This window comes from Danio aesculapii, chromosome 19 (genome assembly GCF_903798145.1).
Source record: "Danio aesculapii chromosome 19, fDanAes4.1, whole genome shotgun sequence".
Classification (NCBI taxonomy): Eukaryota; Metazoa; Chordata; class Actinopteri; order Cypriniformes; family Danionidae; genus Danio; species Danio aesculapii.
The window spans coordinates 12,611,411-12,631,417 of NC_079453.1; the positions used below are offsets into that span (position 1 = coordinate 12,611,411).

At 36.9% G+C, this 20,007-nt stretch overlaps 2 protein-coding genes across 2 annotated transcripts; both read left to right on the top strand.

The window, feature by feature from the left end:
* Positions 1 to 936: 936 nt before the first annotated feature.
* LOC130246994 (C3a anaphylatoxin chemotactic receptor-like) lies at positions 937 to 4,668 on the top strand. Its single transcript, XM_056480171.1, has 3 exons — positions 937 to 1,027; positions 2,451 to 2,976; positions 3,048 to 4,668. The coding sequence occupies exons 2-3, from the start codon at positions 2,452 to 2,454 to the stop codon at positions 3,540 to 3,542; spliced, it is 1,020 nt and encodes a 339-aa protein (XP_056336146.1). The 5' UTR covers positions 937 to 1,027; position 2,451; the 3' UTR covers positions 3,543 to 4,668.
* Positions 4,669 to 14,533: 9,865 nt separating this feature from the next.
* On the top strand, positions 14,534 to 16,298 carry LOC130247131 (C3a anaphylatoxin chemotactic receptor). The gene is made up of 2 exons (XM_056480331.1): positions 14,534 to 15,058; positions 15,146 to 16,298. Exons 1-2 carry the CDS (start codon positions 14,534 to 14,536, stop codon positions 15,635 to 15,637), a joined length of 1,017 nt encoding a protein of 338 aa, XP_056336306.1. The 3' UTR covers positions 15,638 to 16,298.
* The last annotated feature ends 3,709 nt before the right edge of the window (positions 16,299 to 20,007 follow it).

Consider the following 20,007-nt stretch of genomic DNA (forward strand, 5'->3'; position numbering starts at 1 on the left):
GGTATAAAGGAAAAGGCTACATTTAACACAACAAACCTGATAATACACATCAAAAACAAATTAAGAACCTCCATTTGAAACGCTATCTTGCCACTATTTCACTGAGAAAGCTCTGCCAGCCCCTTAAAAGAAGATTTCTGACAAACTACTTGTCCTGCTATAAGATGTACCCCATGTTTCATTCACCACAGACATATGGAGTTCGTCTGTAGATCCCATGTCTCTACTAAGCCTTTATGTATTATAGACAGCAACCGGGGGGACGGGGGGGATCCGTCCCCCTTAGTTTTAGAGACAGACCCTTTAGAAACAGGTGATTAATAATTATACGAACGTATGATCTCATACAGCCGTCCCCCCCACTTTTAAAATGTCCACTACGCCCCTGATTATAGAAGTATCGGATCAGGTTTCGGAATCGGTAGATACTCAAAATCAAATCACTCAGACTCGAGGGCAAAAAAAAAAACAGGATCAGGACGTCCCTAGTTAGCTTGTTAAAGGGATAGTTTACCCCAAAACATTAAAATTGACAATTTATTCACTGTTAAGCGGTTTTATGCTACAAAACTGCTCTAGTATCCATGGTTGGAAAAACAAACACTATGGAAGACAATAGTTTCCAACATTTTTACATTGTCTTTTTTCTTTCAGAAAGAAACTCATAAATGTTGAATGTAGTACTGTGTTTCTTACTCAAAATGCAGTATTGTGTACTCAGAATTCAATGTGCAAAAGCACAAATTTGCATGTCTCCTGTGCTTCCTGCTGTCTTTCCTTGTTGCAATAGAACATTATGTAACAGATACAGTGAAGCAAAACCTGTTCACAATGAAGCTACAAGTAATACCAGTGAAGTCATTTGTATATTAGTCGTAGATATGTACACTAGTTGAAAAATGCTTATTTGATACTCAAACATAGTGTAGTCAACCATATTCACAAAGAATTATATGATGCTTTTTTATCTGGAGATGAGATTGGACTGATTAGTGGAAGGAAAATAAAACTAACTGTTGCTGTTCAGGTAAGAAATCAATGTTTCTTTTATGACTTGTAAGTAAACCCTATCAGTTTAATAACCTAGACCGTCTTCATTGCCTGACAATCATGTTTATCTAACTGTCATGAAGACTGGTAACCACATGCTTATGATGCACAAAATGTGTGGACAGATTTCAGTTCCACTTGAAATCAAAATGAAAGCTTTTTAGGTGTTAACATCAATATGTTATTCTTGTTTTTAAGTTGCTATAAACTAGTGTTCTCCAAAACAGTGACAAAATTTGTCTTTAGAAGATATAAGCATTCAAAACGTGACACATTTCAGCTTCTCTCTGACTAATCAACAGACCAATACTGTCTTAAGTGTCCTGCGGCCAATAAGACATGACTGTAATCAATTATATATGCACATGTCCTGAGCATTCATAGAGAAGACACCTAGACACATGTAAAATTAACATGGAAAAAAAAGGTAAGCGGCACCATGTTTACTAGCCAACAATGAGCTTCACATTTTTAATAATAGACGGGAAAGTGATTGTGCCTTTCGCGTTAATCTTTGAAATAAAAGAAAAAAGTAATGATTTTATTTAAACATGTTGGCGCATTACTCAACCCAGACTCATTCTAAAAAACGTACCGCTATATACATTTCTGGAGAATGCCAAATACGTCCCAGGTGCTTTTTTTTCCCAGTTTTTGTTTTTGCGAATCCATCAAAGCCCACTGTGTACGCTTTTTCAGATCTCAAATTTCTCTTGTGAGTGCCATTCGTGGCTGCTGTTCTCATGTAAATCCACAAGAGGCCACTATGCAGATGTGGTGATTAAATACATAGTGATTTTACTTATTACAAACATGCACGTTAAAAATGTTTCAAATTGTAAAATTCATTCTTGAGGTGCAGCTGATCACAGAGAGTTGGAACAGATCTTTTAATTCCAGTTTCTTTTCAAGTCCTGCCTTGTGGACATGATTATACAGGTTACTATAGAGACATGTTAATATGCACCTCTCAGTCAATTAAGTAAATGAACCTTAAAATTACAGGGATTTGAATCCTATTTTCACATCAGGAAATTAAAAAAGAGACTTGTTGTGTTTATTTCACTTTAATATGACTGTGGACACACTATACCTACACACAGTTCTGTCCAAACAACTACAAAAGTTGATTGTGCATCATAGATGCCTTTTAAATTAGAGAAACAGTTAGACAGACTCGGCATTGCTATTATAGACTGTGGGTGTCATGAGTCAAATGCGATTTAGCCGCTTATTTAAAGCACATATTAAAGATGAGCTTCATGATATATCCCACCCTGTCTTCATATTGCACATTTTACGGTGCTTCAGGGGACTTTTAAATGTATGAAAGTTGGTGTAAGCATGTAACAGAAAAAACTGAGAAAACACCTTTTAAAGATTACCTTTCTTGCTTGTAGGATGACCGACAATACAACTTTTTTCTTTCCCTCCAACTCTAAAATCTCAATCCACTATGAGAAAACGACAGTGGATATGGTCTTCTACACCATCATCATTCTCCTCGGTACCACCGGGAACTCTGTGGTCATCTGGGTGGCTGGTTTCCACATGAAATCCAATGTCACTAAAATATGGTTGGTCAACCTCGCAGTAGCAGATCTGATCTTCTGCCTGACAAGAATTTCTTCACTCATCTCCAAAATCTTCTTTGACTACTGGCCTTTTGGAGTCTTTCTCTGCAAGTTCAATGGTTTCATTAAATATGCCAATATGTTCTGCAGTGTTTTTCTTCTGGCTGTCATCAGTGTGGATCGAGCACTTTGCATCTGGCATCCATTTTTTACCAGGGAACGACGGACAGTATGTGCTGCTCGTGTGGTCAGTGTGGGAGTTTGGATCATGGCTGTGATCTTTAGTTGTCCGTACTTTGCTTACCGGCAGGTCTTTCCTGGCAAGAACAACTTGAGCCACTGCTCACTGAAGGTTAGAATGGCATTAAAAATCATTGCATGTTCACCTAAATGTATTTATAATTTATTTGATTTTACTTGCAGGTGAATGGAGCAGCTGAGACTGGCAATTCAATAAAGTATGTCTACTACTTCATTCGTTTCATCTGTGGATTCCTGTTACCCTTTCTGGTCATCTTTATCTGCTACACCCTGGCTGCTATTGGGATCCACAGATCAAGACTCTCCAGCAAATCAAAGCCTCTTCGCATTCTTGCTGTTTTGGTCGGTGCCTTTTTCGTATGCTGGGCTCCATATCACTTTCTAGGGCTGGTCAAGTTGGTGAATAAAGACAACGAGGTGGTAAAAATAGGATGGAATATGGCTTCAAACTTAGCCTATTTCAACAGCTGCATTAACCCAATCTTGTACTTCTTCATGGGACTGGATGTTAGCCGACGATGCAACCAAAGTTTGTCTGGGATTTTTCGCAGAGCACTCACGGAGGAAGGCCAAAGTCTATCCCAGCAATTCACTGGGGAAGAAATCTGCAATTCCTTTCTAAAGACCAAAGGTGTTGAGTGTGTAACTAAAGTTTAGGAGTTTTTACTCTCTTTTTCTAGTTAATTTCTCAGATCATGCAAACTGTAAAGATGGTCTAACTATGTATTTATTACAATACAGGTCTTGGGTATTCCCTGAGCATACAGTATCTGTTAAGTTTCAACTCTAAAATACCTCACAGATATTTTATTATAGCAATTTGTAAAGGCTCCTATTTAGGTTAAAGCAAAATAATGCTTTTTATGTGTTTTTTTTATGTAAATAAGCTTAAATAATACTTTTATCACATAAATTCAAAATGAAACTCCCACACATCATATGTAGCACAACACTATTGCTTCACTGAGTGTCTTAAGTAGGTCAAAGAGTGTTTGTGCTGGTGCAAGTTCACAAGTTCCCTTTCAGATCGGGAACTTCGACATGCGTCTAGGAGAGACACTAATGGGAATACACAAGACGACCAATCACTCGGAAGAGTGAAGCTGCGGTCACACTGGACTTTTCAACATAAAAGATCGGGTCAGATTCTGGGTGTAGTGGTTTCCTCTCCCCGGATCATCGGCACAAGTATTGCATCACATGTTTGGGGGTCCAGCATGTTGAGGCTGGGTAACATCTTGCAACAACATCCAGCTTTTGGCCGGATGGTCGGCGAGATCCAAATTTTAAAAAAAATTGCAGATTTCCTTCTCTCTGGGTGTGTAAGCCAGAGTATTGTCAATCTGGAACGCGCTGCCTTCCAACTCGCAGTGCCGGTGCACTTCGCCACAGGCTACGAGGGTGTCAGAGAACGGGCTCTTTTCTCTCATTCCTCCAGCCTCTTCGAAGGGAATAGCTGAGTGTTCGGCTCCTTCAGCAGCTAAAAGTCTAAGCACTCGCCTGTGAGAGCTGGTTATATACTCTACTAATATCTAATCACCTATAACTGCGGAGCTGTGCTCTGCCAACCCATGGGCAAACATTGGCCCGTTTTCTTACTCTTCAGAGTGAGTGGTCATCTAGCATACTCCCATTAGTGTTTCTCCTACACACACGCCTCTGTTCCTTCCTTTGGGGAACGTGGGTTATGGACGTAACCAGGTTGTTCTTTTTTGCATTTGTTCTCTTTTTTCAAATACATACAAGGCTATGTCAAAATCAATCAATCAAACACACAAGCTCAGATAATGGTGGTTATGTGTCAATGCAAACTGTTGTTAAAGAAACCAGATCAGTATATTACATTTGTCAAACATTGTCTCAAAAGGCAACAAAGTAGATGTTTTTAGTTTAACAAGCAGAAATGCCAGCTTGATCTCATAAGAAAAAGTAACTATTTTATGTATTGACAGAAAAGAGGTTAATTCATCCAAGTTTATACGATGAATACATTAAAAAAACATGACTTTTAAAAGGAGGCCCCCAAACCCCATCCCTAAGCCTAACCATCACTGGAGGATTAGCAAATTGTACTAAAATGTATGAATGAGATTATACAAATTCTTATGAATTAGACCCTAAATCAAAATTTATGAACTGCTATGAGAATACGTGGCAATACGTGGTCAGTTTTATGGGGAAGTTGTATGGCTGCAGGGCATTTATTAGAAGCATAGAGATGACACATCTGTCACAATGGTTTACTTTATGACATAAGCAGGCTACAATTCAGAAATCTTAATTTGATTGCTATTTTTTGGGCCATTTTTGCATAATAATTCTGTTTTTGTTCTGTTACATATACCTGTACTCTCTACAGATAATGCTGATATCTGAAGCTGTATCAAAACAGTGTCTTTCTACCATTGTTTCTTGGTATAATGTGAGGGTTTATAAATGGGTCACTGGTCTTTTGACAACCTGTTTCATGGACAAGCAATGCAAAATGCAAGTAATAAAATGTGGTTAATATTTTTAAGCTTATAGCAAAACAGACCAGGAAACCAGACTAATGAATGAATTATGCAAGATTAAACACTCTTAAGTTCATAAGCTGGCAAGTAAATGTTCTATTTGCAACATTTAAGGCTTGAACACACATTCAGTATTAATCCACACAGTGGCAAAAGCTGAACTATTTTGAAATTTGACCACCGCATGTGTGTAGGAACAGCTGATGGTGGTCATAGCAACAACAAACAGCAGATGTTCGCAAGCTCACAAATGCATTTAGGGGCAATTCTTCAACTACGGGCACTTTTAGCCAGGTGAAGTTGAGTAAAAAAAAACTTGTTCAAAAGTAATGCATACATAGCCTCATAAGTTTAAACAATTTGTCTAGTTTTGAGATCTGTAAGAGGACAAACTTAGATAAGAAGAGAAATTGTTAAAGAGCCCATATTATAGATGAAATAGGGTCATATTTAGGTTGTAAGGGTCTCCAACAACAGTCTAATATGCATGCAAGGTCAAACAACACTTTGATGGTCTTATAATCTGCATTTATTTTTACCTAATTATCCCAGCGACTCCCATATGAATCGTTCAGCGATTCATTTGTTCCCAAATCCCTCCTCAGCGCGAAGCTAATCTTCGCTGATTGGACCGATGACAGCCTGCTGCGATTGGTCGACACGGACAAGGCTTCAGCGCCAGACAGAGTGAAATGCCCAGCTGCTAATCTACAATATAAAAGTAGTCACAGTGCATACACGCTTCATAGTGGATTTTGGCTGCCAGTGGGTGAATGTAAACACAGACGATGGACTAGAAAATACTGACGACTAACTATTTTATTGAGCAAAAAGTCCAAGAACTGGCGAGGAGGTCACAGTCTTCTTGCTCTTTTCACACACACACACACACACACACACACACACACACACACACACACACACACACACACAGGGCCTGCGCGTCCATAGAGGACCGGCTGAATAGAGAGGGCGCGGCGCTCAGTTATATCCGCGAATACCCGTGCGTTACACACACGAGGAGACACACACACACGGAGGGCCGGCGCGTCCATAAAAGAGCGGCTGAATAGAGAGGGCGCGGCGCGGCGCTCAGTTATATCCGCGAAAACCCGTGCGTTACACACACGAGGAGACACACACACACACACACACACACACACACAGGGCCGGCGCGTCCATAAAGGAGCGGCTGAATAGAGAGGGCGCGGCGCTCAGTTATATCCGCGAAAACCCGTGCGTTACACACACGAGGAGACACAGACACACACACACACAGGGCCGGCGCGTCCATAGAGGAGCGGCGCTGTTATATCCGCGAATACCCGTGCGTTACACACACGAGGAGACAATAATATTGAGCTGAAATATTTTGAAACTTGACCGTTGCATGTGTGTAAACAGCTGACGATCCGTAATCAAAGCGGCACGCGTCGCGTTTTCAACGTGGCTTTACACGCGATATGAGAATATAAAGAGTTAACCTGATACAGTACACGCAGTTACAAGTAACAAAACACAACTAAATACATAATGTGCAAGCTAGAGTAAACGAGGCAATAATTTTAATCGCACGTACTTACACTGGTGAAATGGGGGTAGAAACTGATCCATGATGCACTGATCCATGTTCTGACAGTCTATACTGATCCTTCCTTTAACGAACTGAAGAAGTCTTCTTTGAAAGCATATAGTTTTCAGAAGCACTCAGAACTGCTCAAGGCTGGGCTATATTGCTGATGTTTCATCTTTGATTAGACTGTCCATAATATCCATCTGCACAGCGTGACTTCATTCGACCAGTGTCTGTGTGTGTCTCTGTGTGTGTGTGTGACTTTTTTTCTGTTAGTGGGCGGGGCCGCAGGTTTCAAATCTCCCGGGTTTGTGCGCCCAACTACTTGTGTTTCGTAGCTGCGTCATCGCGAAACACCTAATGACTCGTTATCAAGACGACTCGTTTGAAGCACTATGAGTCGACTCTTTTATAGATGAATCAATAGTTTTAAACACTGTACACTTACAGATTTAAGCCTTAGCTGGATATTTCACTTCACTTAGAGCTGTGTGACACACTAGATGGAAGGGCATTTTCAAAATATATTTCAAAATAATATGGGCTCTTTAATATTATACATTTCTCAATGTACAGCTTTTATTTCAAAATTAAATAAATTATGGCAGTCAAACATTGTCTAAGATCATTTTTGTATATATTTCAACCAACATTTCCATAATATATACAATAATTATACATTTGTCAATTACAAAAATTAGTCCCTTAGGACCAAATGCTGAATTGTACACCTGTCACACTCTAAAATTTTATATTAAATTGGTTAAGAGCTTATTAGAAAATAAATAAAGTTAATTTGTATATTAAAAGAGAATGAATTCATACATTGTGAATACACATTTAATGTGTGATAATAACTTTATAAGTATTTTCTATAAATGTGTGTGGTGATGGAAATTACAGGGTGGTGGTGGAAATGACAGGGTGTTTTGGAAATGACAATGAATCAGTGTTAATGTAAAGAAACATTAATTATTTATTAGAAAAATTATTAAACTCTTAAACTCACACTTATTAATTTCAGTTTACAAAATTACTAAGCATAACCACACATGTTTTGCATGCGTAAGGCTGAGATTGATCAAAAAAAAAAAAAAAAGATTTGTCTAACAGATGAACAGTAACAGTACATACTGTGAATAACTGATTATTATTCAATAATTATATGAATTAATTTTAAAATAAAAAGTATTACACATCTACAGGGGTTGAACAATGAAACTGAAAAGCCTGGCTTTGGAGCACAATAATTTATTAGTGGGGCAGCGCGGTGGCATAGTGTGGGTAGCGCTGTTGCCTGAAAGCAAGAAGGTCACTGGTTCGATCCCCGGTTGGGTCAGTTGGCATTTCTGTATGGATTTGCATGTTCTCCCCGTGTTGGCGTGGGTTTCCTCCGGATGCTCCGGTGTCCCCCACAGTCCAAACACATGCGCTATAGGTGAATTGGGTAACCTAAATTGTCCGGAGTGTATGTGTGTGAATGAGAGTGTATGGATGTTTCCCAGTGATGGGTTGCAGCTGGAAGGACATCTGATGCATAAAACATATGTTGGATAAGTTGGCGGTTTATTCTGCTGTTGCGACCCCTGATGAATAAAGAGACTAAAGCAAAAAGAAAATGAATGAATGAATGAATAATTCATTAGTATGGTGTCGGACCTCCTTTTGCAAACCATATACCCTCAGTTCATTACGGGAATGACAGATACAAGTCCTGCACAGTGGCCAGAGCGATTTTGAGCCATTCTTCTCGCAGAATAGTGTTTAGGTCACCACGTGATGCTGCTGGAGGAAAACATTTCCTGACTCATTCTCCTAAAATACCTCAAAGAGCTCAATAATATTTGGATCTGTATTGGGCCTAGGGAATGCCATGATATTGCAGTCCAAACCATCACTGATCCCCCCCATGTTTTACTGTGGGCATCAACAGTCTGGGTGGGATGCTTCTTTGGGACTTCTCAACACCGTAACTCTCCTGGATGTGAGAAAGACAGAGAAGATGGACTCATCAAAGAATAATACATGTTTCACATTGTCCACAGCACAAGATTTTGGCTGCTGCACCATTAAAACAGGTGTTTGGCATTGGCACGAGTGGGCAAAGGTTTGGCTATAGCAGTCGGCCACGTATATTGACCCTGTGGAAGTCCCGACCAACAGTTTTGGTGAAAACAGGATAGTTGAGGTGCACATTTAATTCTGCAGTGAGTTGGGCAGCTGTGGTTTTATGTTTTTTGGATACAATCGTGGTTAGCACCCGGACATCCCTTTCAAACAGTGTCAATAGTTAGTCTTCTTCTTGCGTCTATAGTTACTTTGGTTGGATGTGGTTCTTCTTCTTGGTGGTATGCTGACATTACCCTGAATACCGTGGCTCTTGATTACGAAGACTTGCTGTCTTAGTCACAGATGTTCCAGCGAGACGGACACCAACAATTCATTCTCTTTTGAACTCTGATATGTCACCATATTACATGTTGTGTGCATTGCAATATTTTAAGCAAAACTGTGCTGATACTCTGCTTTTTAAACCTTCACACTCTGCTCTTACTGGTGGAATGAAGATGAATGAAAACTGGCCACCAGCTGCTCAGATTTAGCCATGAAACCTCCAACACTAAATTGGCCACGATTCAGTTTCACTGTCTAACCCCTGTACTGTCACAATCCATATCAATTTGAAACCATAAATGTCATTTGTCATCAGAAATGAGATTTCTACAGTTTATTGTGTTAAAACTTTTATTTACCTTAACTTTGTTTGGTTTTTAAAAACACCTTTGTTCCAAACAGCATGTTTGGAAATGACGTAGAATAAATGTATTTCCCGTATCAAGCAATAATTACCATGATTTTTCTTCATATGTTGTTGATACAATTTTTTAATTCTCTCCATCTTGAACATGTGCTCTAATGTTACTATTCATTTTCATAGAAACCACCTAAACAATCTTTCACACAAAAGCGCTCATAGCGCAATTTCAGTGTTGTGGTAGAAATGACACTGATACTGTGCGACAGCTAGATGAATAATATTTTAAAATGTTATTTTGATTGTTGAAGTCTAAAACTCTGGGTGTGCGACAAGGTGAAAACAGTGATTTTGACACCTAAAAGGTGGTTGAATAATATGAAAAAATATATAATAAAAGCTAGTATTTTTTTAAAAAGTAGGTTTTATTGTTAGTTTGACAAAGAAAGAGGAATTTGAACAAAATGATATATATCTTTGGATGTATGATCAAAGGACATAAAAATGCCCGTAGTGAAAGAATTAAATCTGTAAACAAAGCAGCATGCGTCGCGTTTTCAACATGGTTTTTAGATGCGATATGAGAATATAAAGAGTTAACCAGATACACTACAAGCGGTTCCAAGAAACAAAACACAATTAAATACACATTTTGCAAGCTAGCGAAAACATGGAGGCAACCATTATTATCACAATTAAATTATTTACACTTGTAAAATGCAGGAAGAAGCTGGTCCATGAACTGTGTACTGTAAAGTTCCTGTCAAGCTCTGACAAAATCCCATATAGCCTTTTCTGATCCTTTCTCTAACAAACGGCCGACTAATCCCCCATTGTAAGCATGTAGATTGCTGAAGCACTCGTCAGAAAAATGAGGGGAACACAGCACAAGGCTGCGGCTATAATGCTGAGGTATTTTTGCAAAAATAAACTTCAACCACTGACTCTTCACAGTTTTATCTTTGGGTAGGGAAAGTAACACTAACTTACCCTCACACTTCAGAGCCCAGCGTCTTCGCCACATGATTCAACCGAGATCTGCTACAGTGTTTGTCTTCTTGTTTTTTTTGCTACAGTTTTGGTGCCAGGAATTTTAATTTTCCCGGGTCTACAACACAACAAATGGGCAGGGCTTAAGTTCTGTATTAACGTCACGCCGACATGGCTAAAGATTCGTTACCCCGGCGATTTATTTTAACCACTCTGAGTCGACTCTTTAATGGATGAATCAATAGTTTTAAACAGGGCGCACTTTCAGACACTTCTATACAGCTTAAAGTGACATTTAAAGGCTTAACTATGTTAATTAGGTTAACTAGGCAGGTTAGGGTAATTAGGCAAGTTATTGTATAATGATGGTTTGTTCTGTAGACTATCGATAAAATATATAGCTTAAAGGGGTTAATCATTTTGACCTTTAAAAAAAAATGCTTTTATTCAAGCTGAAACAAAGCAAATAAGACTTTCTCCAGAAGAAAAAAAATATTATCAGACATACTGTGTAAAAAAACTTTTTTGGCATCATGTAAACACGAACTGAAATCTTACAACAAAGAAAAAAAGAAAGGTCATATTTCCCAACATGCTCAAGTACTTCCACAAACACTGCCTATTTCTGTCCTTTATATCTTGGAACAAGTGAACCCTGCAAAGCATCATTTGCAAATATTAGTCATTACTTTAACTTGGACCAGGAAACAAACATGCCCACACAGACACATATACAGCATTTACTACATGGTGTAACACACTTGTACAAGCTTGCGCTTACGAACTCTTAATTTAAATAAATGCACAAAGCAGCATTATGAAGAAGTAAACACTGTTCTGAAACTGAACGGCCACAAGAGGGCCAACTTTAATAACTTTGTCACTAAATTTTTGTTCTTCATTGTGAATTCTTGCATGTAATGTGACCACATTTTAAGTGGTCACATTACATTCAGTTTAGCTTTATGTTGGTTTACTTTTTTTGGATTGTGATGTATTTTCATTTCAGTTTTCTGGTAGAGCTGACCCTCATGTTTTTCTAAACCCATGAGATTGCAGAATACCTTTGAAACCCAAATTAAGATATTTTTAATCAAATCTAAAAGATTTCTTTACCTCCATTTGTTTCAATAAACTGTTATTCATTGTTAGTTTCCATTCAGTCTAGATACATTTTTGCTGTATTTTTAATAAACATTTTATGTTGTGTTTGAATACAACTGTCTATCACCTCTAATGTATGCCTTTTAATTTAGCTTTTAGTTGTGGAGTTGGGACTGCTATGCTCAAACTTGGCAGGGGTGCCCACATATTTTATTTCCTACCCTACTGAAACACAACTTAACCGTCTATCAAATTCTTACTAAAGGACGGTCTGTTGAGGCAAGTTAAAGGTAAACTCTGCAGAACAGTGGACCTCCGGGACCAATATTGGACACCCCTGGGATTCTAGGTTGACTTTGAAATATCTTGTTAAATTGAGTGTGAGTGGGTCTGAGAGCAGGAACAGCGGAGTGGAGATATATCCAGCAGCAGACTCGCAGACCCATAAATGTTTCATCAAACACAATCTAGAACTCACAATCTAGGCAGGGGCGAACCATATATGGTTAATGATTACCACCAACTGTATTTCACAAATATGACGTTCGAGAACGTCTGTGAACACTTTAGAGTTTCCCATTTCAGTCATTATTTCATTATTATATCATAATGATCATTTTAACATCTGTGCAGTTTTAGTACTCATATTATATATAAAAAAATAATTAGTTAAAACAGTAATGACTCTTATTTGATTATGCAAATAAATACTATTCAATCACTGGAGTAATATATTAATATAGTGTTATATATTTATTAAATGTTAAAAGATTTGTATTAAATATAAAGATGTATTATAGCCTATACATATTAACTTGCTATTATTTACTTAATTATAATGAATCCATTATATAAATTAAACCTGTCCAGTTTATATATCTCTGGAAAATGTTTCAGCAAAGCCAGCAAATGAGTATCTGCTATACTGAATAATGACTGATCATCTATGATGACTGAAAACTGTTCAGTGTATTAAATGCGATCGGAAACAACGTTCCTCATTCGCCTGTCTCGATTGCCATATTTGTGAAATAGCATACACTATTGCCTATTGTGTACATTATTTATTAACTATATATATATATATATATATATATATATATATATATATATATATATATATATATATATATATATATATATATATATATATATATATATATATATATAAAATTGATGACGAGGTCCCAGAAGACATTTAATAACATTAACATCTGTCTAAACCTGATATGGTTCACCCTTGCCTAGATTGTGTGTCCCAGATTGTGTATGCTGAAACTTGTGTGGGTCTACAGCTGGATATTATTGGCGGAGTCAGACTGTCAACACAAGTGTTTAACAAATGTCGAGACCTGCGGATGAGCTCCAGATGGATCCTATTATTTTGTGTTTACTTTATGATTCAATTTGTTTGCAAATTTGCCAGTTCCCACCTCTTTTTTCCTTAAATGAGTGTGATTTTGAGCTACTGCTGCTGTAGCATCATGCATATTTGGGATATAAACTCAAAACACTGGTGAAAAAACACAGTGGAACATAGAAACCCCACTGCCCACTAGTGTTTCAGAATTGTTATTGCACCGTAATACAGACTACCCAAAAGGATAAATGCTCACAACAACATTGGCAAGGTGCAAGGAATGTGCTCTTGTGGGGTAAGGTAATTAAACGACACAATTAGTTTTTAATGTCATCTTTGCTGTTTTCTATGTAGTTGTTTTTTGACAACAGAACACAACAACATATATAAATGTATGTGAAATTTGGCATAAAACCATCATAAGTAAATGATGGCAGAACTTTCATTTGGAGGTGAACTAACCATTGAATACTTTGTACTGAATTCTGCTATTAAAAATAAAGGCCACGTAATTCATGGGTTTGCTAAATGCACACATTTTCCACATCTTAGAGTTTTAAGTGTAGTACTAAACATATTATCTGCAGTCGGCAATCAAGTTCTGAGTAAAATTTGATGTGTTTGTTGAAAAAGATCTGCACACCCCTCCCTCTTCCTGTTGTCTTCCCTTGTTGCCAAAGAGTAAACTTTAGAATGACAGGGCAAAAGATGCAGTGAAAGAAGACCTGTTCAAAGTGAAATAAATGCAGCTGCAAGTGACACCAAGAAGCTTGAATATTTCTCTGAACACTAGCTATATAAAGAATATTTAATTCTCAAAGATAGTTTACGCTAATCATGTTCAGAAGGATTATGTAATGCTGCTAGTCCTGAGGCTAGTTTGGGCTGATTAGAGAAAAGAAAAAAACTCATAGACGCTGTTCAGGTAAGATCATGCTATTAATTCCCAGATTTAGATCACCTTTGGAAAATAAGTACAATTGAGTTTTACAATATATTATTATGGACAATCTTTAATCAATTTTTAAAAACATACATATAACATTAATAATTGATCTGAATAAGGGTATGAAATTCTAAATATAAAGCTGAAATCAATGTCCATATTATGACATCCAAGTATACGCTATCAGTTTAATCACCTAGAACCTCTTGGTTGCCAGACAACTGCAATAATGTTTATCGTACTGTGTGATGAAGCTCGTGAGACTAGCATGGTAACCACACGCTTATGATGTTCAGAATGTGTGGGCAGATCAAAGCTAAGTGCTTAAGTGTACGAAAGTTGCAGTTAACCAACAGACAAAAACCTGAGAAAGCACATTTTAAGGATTTATCTTTCTTGCTTGCAGAATGACCGACAATACGACTCTTTCTCCTCACTCCAACTCTAAAATCTCAACCGACTATGAGAAAACGACAGTGGATATGGTCTTTTACGCCATCATCGTTCTCTTCGGCACCACCGGGAACTCTGTGGTCATCTGGGTGGCTGGTTTCCGCATGAAACCCAACGTCACCAATGTATGGTTGGTCAACCTCGCAGTAGCAGATCTGATCTTCAGCATGACAAGAATCATTTCACTCATCAAAAACCTTTTCTTTGATTACTGGCCTTTCGGAGTCTTTCTCTGCAAGTTCAATGGTTTCTTCAAGTACGCCAACATGTTCTGCAGTGTTTTTCTTCTGGCTGTCATCAGTGTGGATCGAGTGCTCTGCGTCTGGCGTCCGGTGTTCATCAGGAAACGACGGACAGTCTGTGCTGCTCGTGTGGTCAGTGTGGGAGTTTGGATTGTGGCTGTGATCTTTAGTTCTCCTTACTTTGTTTACCGGGAGGTCTTTCTGCGTGCAAACAACTTGAGTCATTGCTCACTGGGGGTCAGAATGGCTTTAAAATTTACTGCATATATTATATTGAGGTTAGTATAAATGTATTTCTAATTTTATTTATGACTTCACTTGCAGGGTAAAGATGGTGCCGAGGGTGGCAATTTGGCAAAGTATGTCTACTACTTTGTTCGTTTCATCTGTGGATTCCTGTTGCCCTTTCTGGTCATCTTCATCTGCTACACACTGGCTGCTATTGGGATTCGCAGAACAAGATTCTCTGGCAAATCAAGGCCTCTTCGCATTCTTGCTGTTTTGGTCTGTGCCTTTTTCCTATGCTGGGCTCCATATCACTTTCTAGGGCTAGTCAAGTTGGTGAATAAAGACAATGAGGTGGTAAAAATAGGATGGAATATGGCTTCAAACTTAGCCTATTTCAACAGCTGCATTAACCCAATCTTGTACTTCTTTATGGGACTGGATGTTAGTCGACGCTGCAATCAAAGTTTGTCTGGGATTTTTCATAGAGCACTCATGGAGGAAGGCCAAAGTCTATCCCAGCAGGGAACTGAAGAAAGCTGTAATTCCTTTCCAAAGACTGCAGGTGATGAGTGTGTCACTAAAATTTAGGTGTTTTCACTCATTTTTCCTTATTTTCAGGGTGCAAATCACAGGGGGGTTTGGGAAGGATTGACCTCCTTAATTAAGAAAGTTGATCCCCCCCTGAAGGACATCAAAACACGATGTATGGGGGGGCAGCCCTTAAATAGTAAGAAATAGCTTTCTCTGATCTCTGATTTTTTATCTTAAAAATTAATAATTAAAAATGCATAATATAAAAATACATTTGACCCCTCCATAACGGATCATACTATTGTGAATGCATAAATCACCTCAATCAATGCTAGGAAAAATTTAATTCAACAGTCTGAAACTGGCAGTTCTAGAGCACCGACAGACACCTTAAGTATTCATAAAACACATTTCTTGTAAAATAGGTGTTTATATCTGCATGTAGCCAAAAAAAAGAAAAACTAAACACATAATTTGTATAGTTTGACCGACAGTAACCTCTAAAATAGTCACTAAATATCCCTCAAAATACTGAAAACGTTTACATTTTATTAATAAAGGAGATGTAATTTAAATGCATTCATAAATTTGATTCACTGAAGCATATATTACCAAACTACTACGAAAAAGTTGAGCCCCCTGATCGCCAATATATAATTCGCACCCTGCTTATTTTGCCACTAAAATGTAGGTGTTTTTACTTAATTTCAATTAATTGGTCAGGATAATACAAAATACTATTAAATATTAATATCTTGAAAATTAAAGCAAATCTTTGAAAGAAAGAAAGAAAGAAAGAAAGAAAGAAAGAAAGAAAGAAAGAAAGAAAGAAAGAAAGAAAGAAAGAAAGAAAGAAAGAAAGAAAGAAAGAAAGAAAGAAAATTATTTGTTGGTTCATCTAAATTCTGTTTTTATTCTTTCTTTTTTTTTTGAATATTTTTTAACGTTGGAATAAATGTAAAATCCATGAGAAAAAAGTCCTCATGCATTTTCTTATTATCATTATCAGTAAAAAAGATGATCCCATGTTGAGATTCTGAGATTCTTTTTTGTTAAGATGAATCAGGAAACCACAAGACATTGCTGAGCAAACTGAAATAAATTAACTTCATCGGTTGTTGAATACTGTGAATAATCATGTGAACTAAAGATTCTCTGAGAAATGTAAATGAGCAATTCCAGTGTTATGGATGTGACATTTGCAGTAAAAACTCAAAACATAAATTCACAAAGAGAGTATATGTTAACATTATATTGAAACATCTGTTTATATTTTCCAGAACAACTGACCACAGATTTACGGGACCAGAAAAATCTCTAAACATGTTTTGTACTTTAAATGAGGAAAATAAACATGGATGTGACCAAAAAAAGTATATGAGATTACAGTACACACCATACTTTGTAGAAATTAAACTGCACAGCCCAAAAGAAATAATGCTAATCAAAAGGATAAGAGTTGGCTCTCTATAGAACAAAAATGATGATTTTATTTTATTTGACATTTTTGCATTTATGAGAAAAAAGTGTCATTATGGACGTGACATCTCTCCATTATGGATGTGACCGATGTGAAATTGCCACTTGAGTAACTTTGGTAAATCAAATATAATAGTTTGAACTCATTGACTGATACATTTTTTAATAATTTCGAAAGTACTGTGAAACACTTGCTTGTACAAAAATTTTGTTATAGTTTCTGTCTTTTGGATAAAACTTTATTATTTCCATGGCAAGGCTGACATTTGCATGGAATTGCTCAAATAATATTTACTACATTGGTAAAAAAGAACGCTGCAATTTTGTCTGATCTGAAAATATTTCTCGTTGTAATAGTATCTCACCACTAGATGTCAGCCCAATGAAGCATAACAAAAACATCTTAAAAGTTTAAAGCTATCAGCACTTTTAGCAAACGGTTTAATTAACAAGTGCTTAAAATATGTTTTAAAAGCAAAAGCTGTAACTTTAAAGTTGGTTAACTGGGCCAAAATTCGTTGTGCGAACATAAATTACAAGTTTAGTACTTCTACGCCATGCTTAATCTTGTTATTAAATGATGCTATTGCTAAGTCAATTGAATGCTAAATCTAGCAACCAGACGCAAATCGCATAACTCATATTCACAACAGTGTCGAAAGGATGAAGTGTTATACACATCGTTTAAGAGTTTAAATGTAAATATCAAATTGTAATTGAAACCCGCAACAATTGAAGAGAACGTGCCATTCTTACCTTCAAAGTCCAAAAATCTATTAAAGGAATCTTCACTGCAGTCGACAGGTTCGTGAGGAAAAGCAAGCTTTGTTGCCTTTGTCCAATCGAAGGCATTGAAACCAACGACTGGACGTGGAAAGAGTAGTTTAATCATATTTATTGTTATTATTATTATTATTAATTTTATTATTATTATTATTAATTTTATTATTATTTTTTTTAATTATTATTTTTATTATTATTTATCAATTTTCTTTTTGGCTCAGTCCCTTTATTAATCAGTGGTCGCCACAGCGGAATGAACCGTCAACCTATCCAGCAAATGTTTTAAGAAGCAGATGCCCTTCCAGCCGCAACCCATCACTGGGCAAAACCCATTCACTCTTATTTACACACATACACTACGGCCAATTTAGGTTACCCAATGCACCTACGTTGCATGTCTTTGGACTGTCGGAGAAACCGGAGCATCCGGAGGAAATCCACGTGAACATGAGGAGAACATGCAAACTCCACACAGAAATGCCAACTGACCCAGCCGAGGCTCGAATCAGCCACCTTCTTGCTGTGAGGTGACAGCACCACCCACTGCACCACCGCACCGCCCTATTATTATTATTATTATTATTAGTGAAATAATTACTATTTGCAATAAATGCTAAAAAGCTTCTGGTGCAATGTCTCTTCATCAGAAACAAAGATGACACATTTCGATGAACCAGAAAACTTCAGGACATTGCTGAGCAAACAGAAAAAAATACTATCTTTGCTAAATGGTTTAAATTATGTTTTTGATTGTTTTTTAATTAAAAATGATTTTTAAACAGGAAATTTTGATCAGAAGCATATCTGTGGCCAATGCTGTATTTTTTTTCCAAGAAGATTTTTAGTTTATATTCCCTACAGTACTATTCAGTACATTTTAAAATGGAGAGTGTTTTATTATCATTAGTCGTCCATATTGGATGCACAACACAATGCCACTGAACTGAACAAATCTTGCATATTTTGCTGATTATTGCTGCTGAAAATGAACGGTTATAGTTATGTTTTAAACTTTACTAATAAGTCGGACCAGAAAGAACATGTTATAGTAAATATAGACTGCCAAAAAAAATGTTTGAGGAAAAAAGTTTGTGGATGGCCAATGTGAACCAAGATTTGAAGTAAGTTAAATCAAGTAAGTGAACATTAGGCTAGTTTATCTAATTATGTTATAATATAACTTAATTTATACATATATTTTACTTTTCAGCTTGTCAAATTATTGCATATTCCCACTTACTACAGTAAATCCTTCTCTGATTTAGCCACATCTATACAGTATGTACCATATCAAACATTATGTGTAAACCAAACATTCATTCATTTATCTTCAGCTGGGAGAAACCCACGCCAACACAGACAGAACATGCAAACTCCACACAGAAATGTCAATACCCAGCCGGGGCTCGAACCAGCGACCTTCTTGTTGTGAGGCGATCGTGATACCCACTGCACCACTGTGATGCCTTAAATGAAACATTTTACCGCTAAATTTTACTTGCGTATATAAAAACTTGTTCGCATTCACACACTTTGTGCTTTTTGGTTTGTAACAGGTTTTATTATATAACTGAGTTTATTGGCTTGGTTGTTTTAGCAGTTACAACCTATACTTTATGTTTACAGTAGTTGGAGTAAATAAATTTTTCCTGAACGTCACATGATCAAGACACACCATGCACTTATCCCAGAAAGTGTTAACAGTGAGCATTTAGCTAAGATTTATTTTCAGTTTTTTTGTACTTGAATATATTAATTTGTTGCTTTGATTACTTTATTGTACACATTTATAAAGTACAAAAATGTTACACTGTAGCTTTAATAACACCAATGCACAGTCTGTTCTGCACTTTGTCCATAATAATGATGTTGATGTCAATTGTCTAACTTAAAGTCAAAATGACATCTAACACTGATTCACAAGACATTTCTGAGTTCATGTTGTTGTTGCATCTTGTGTCTTTGTGGAAGCTAAGTACCAAACTAGAATGTTTAAATACATGAATAATGAATGTGTCAAAAACCACACTTCACTTACTACTTTGTTTGTGTGAACGTAAACAAGTGTTTATATATTTATGTGCACTTCTCCTCCCACTTGCCTGCTTTCTTCTATTTAATCTGTTGAAGACACATTCTGTTTGAATGGACAGATAAATTACACT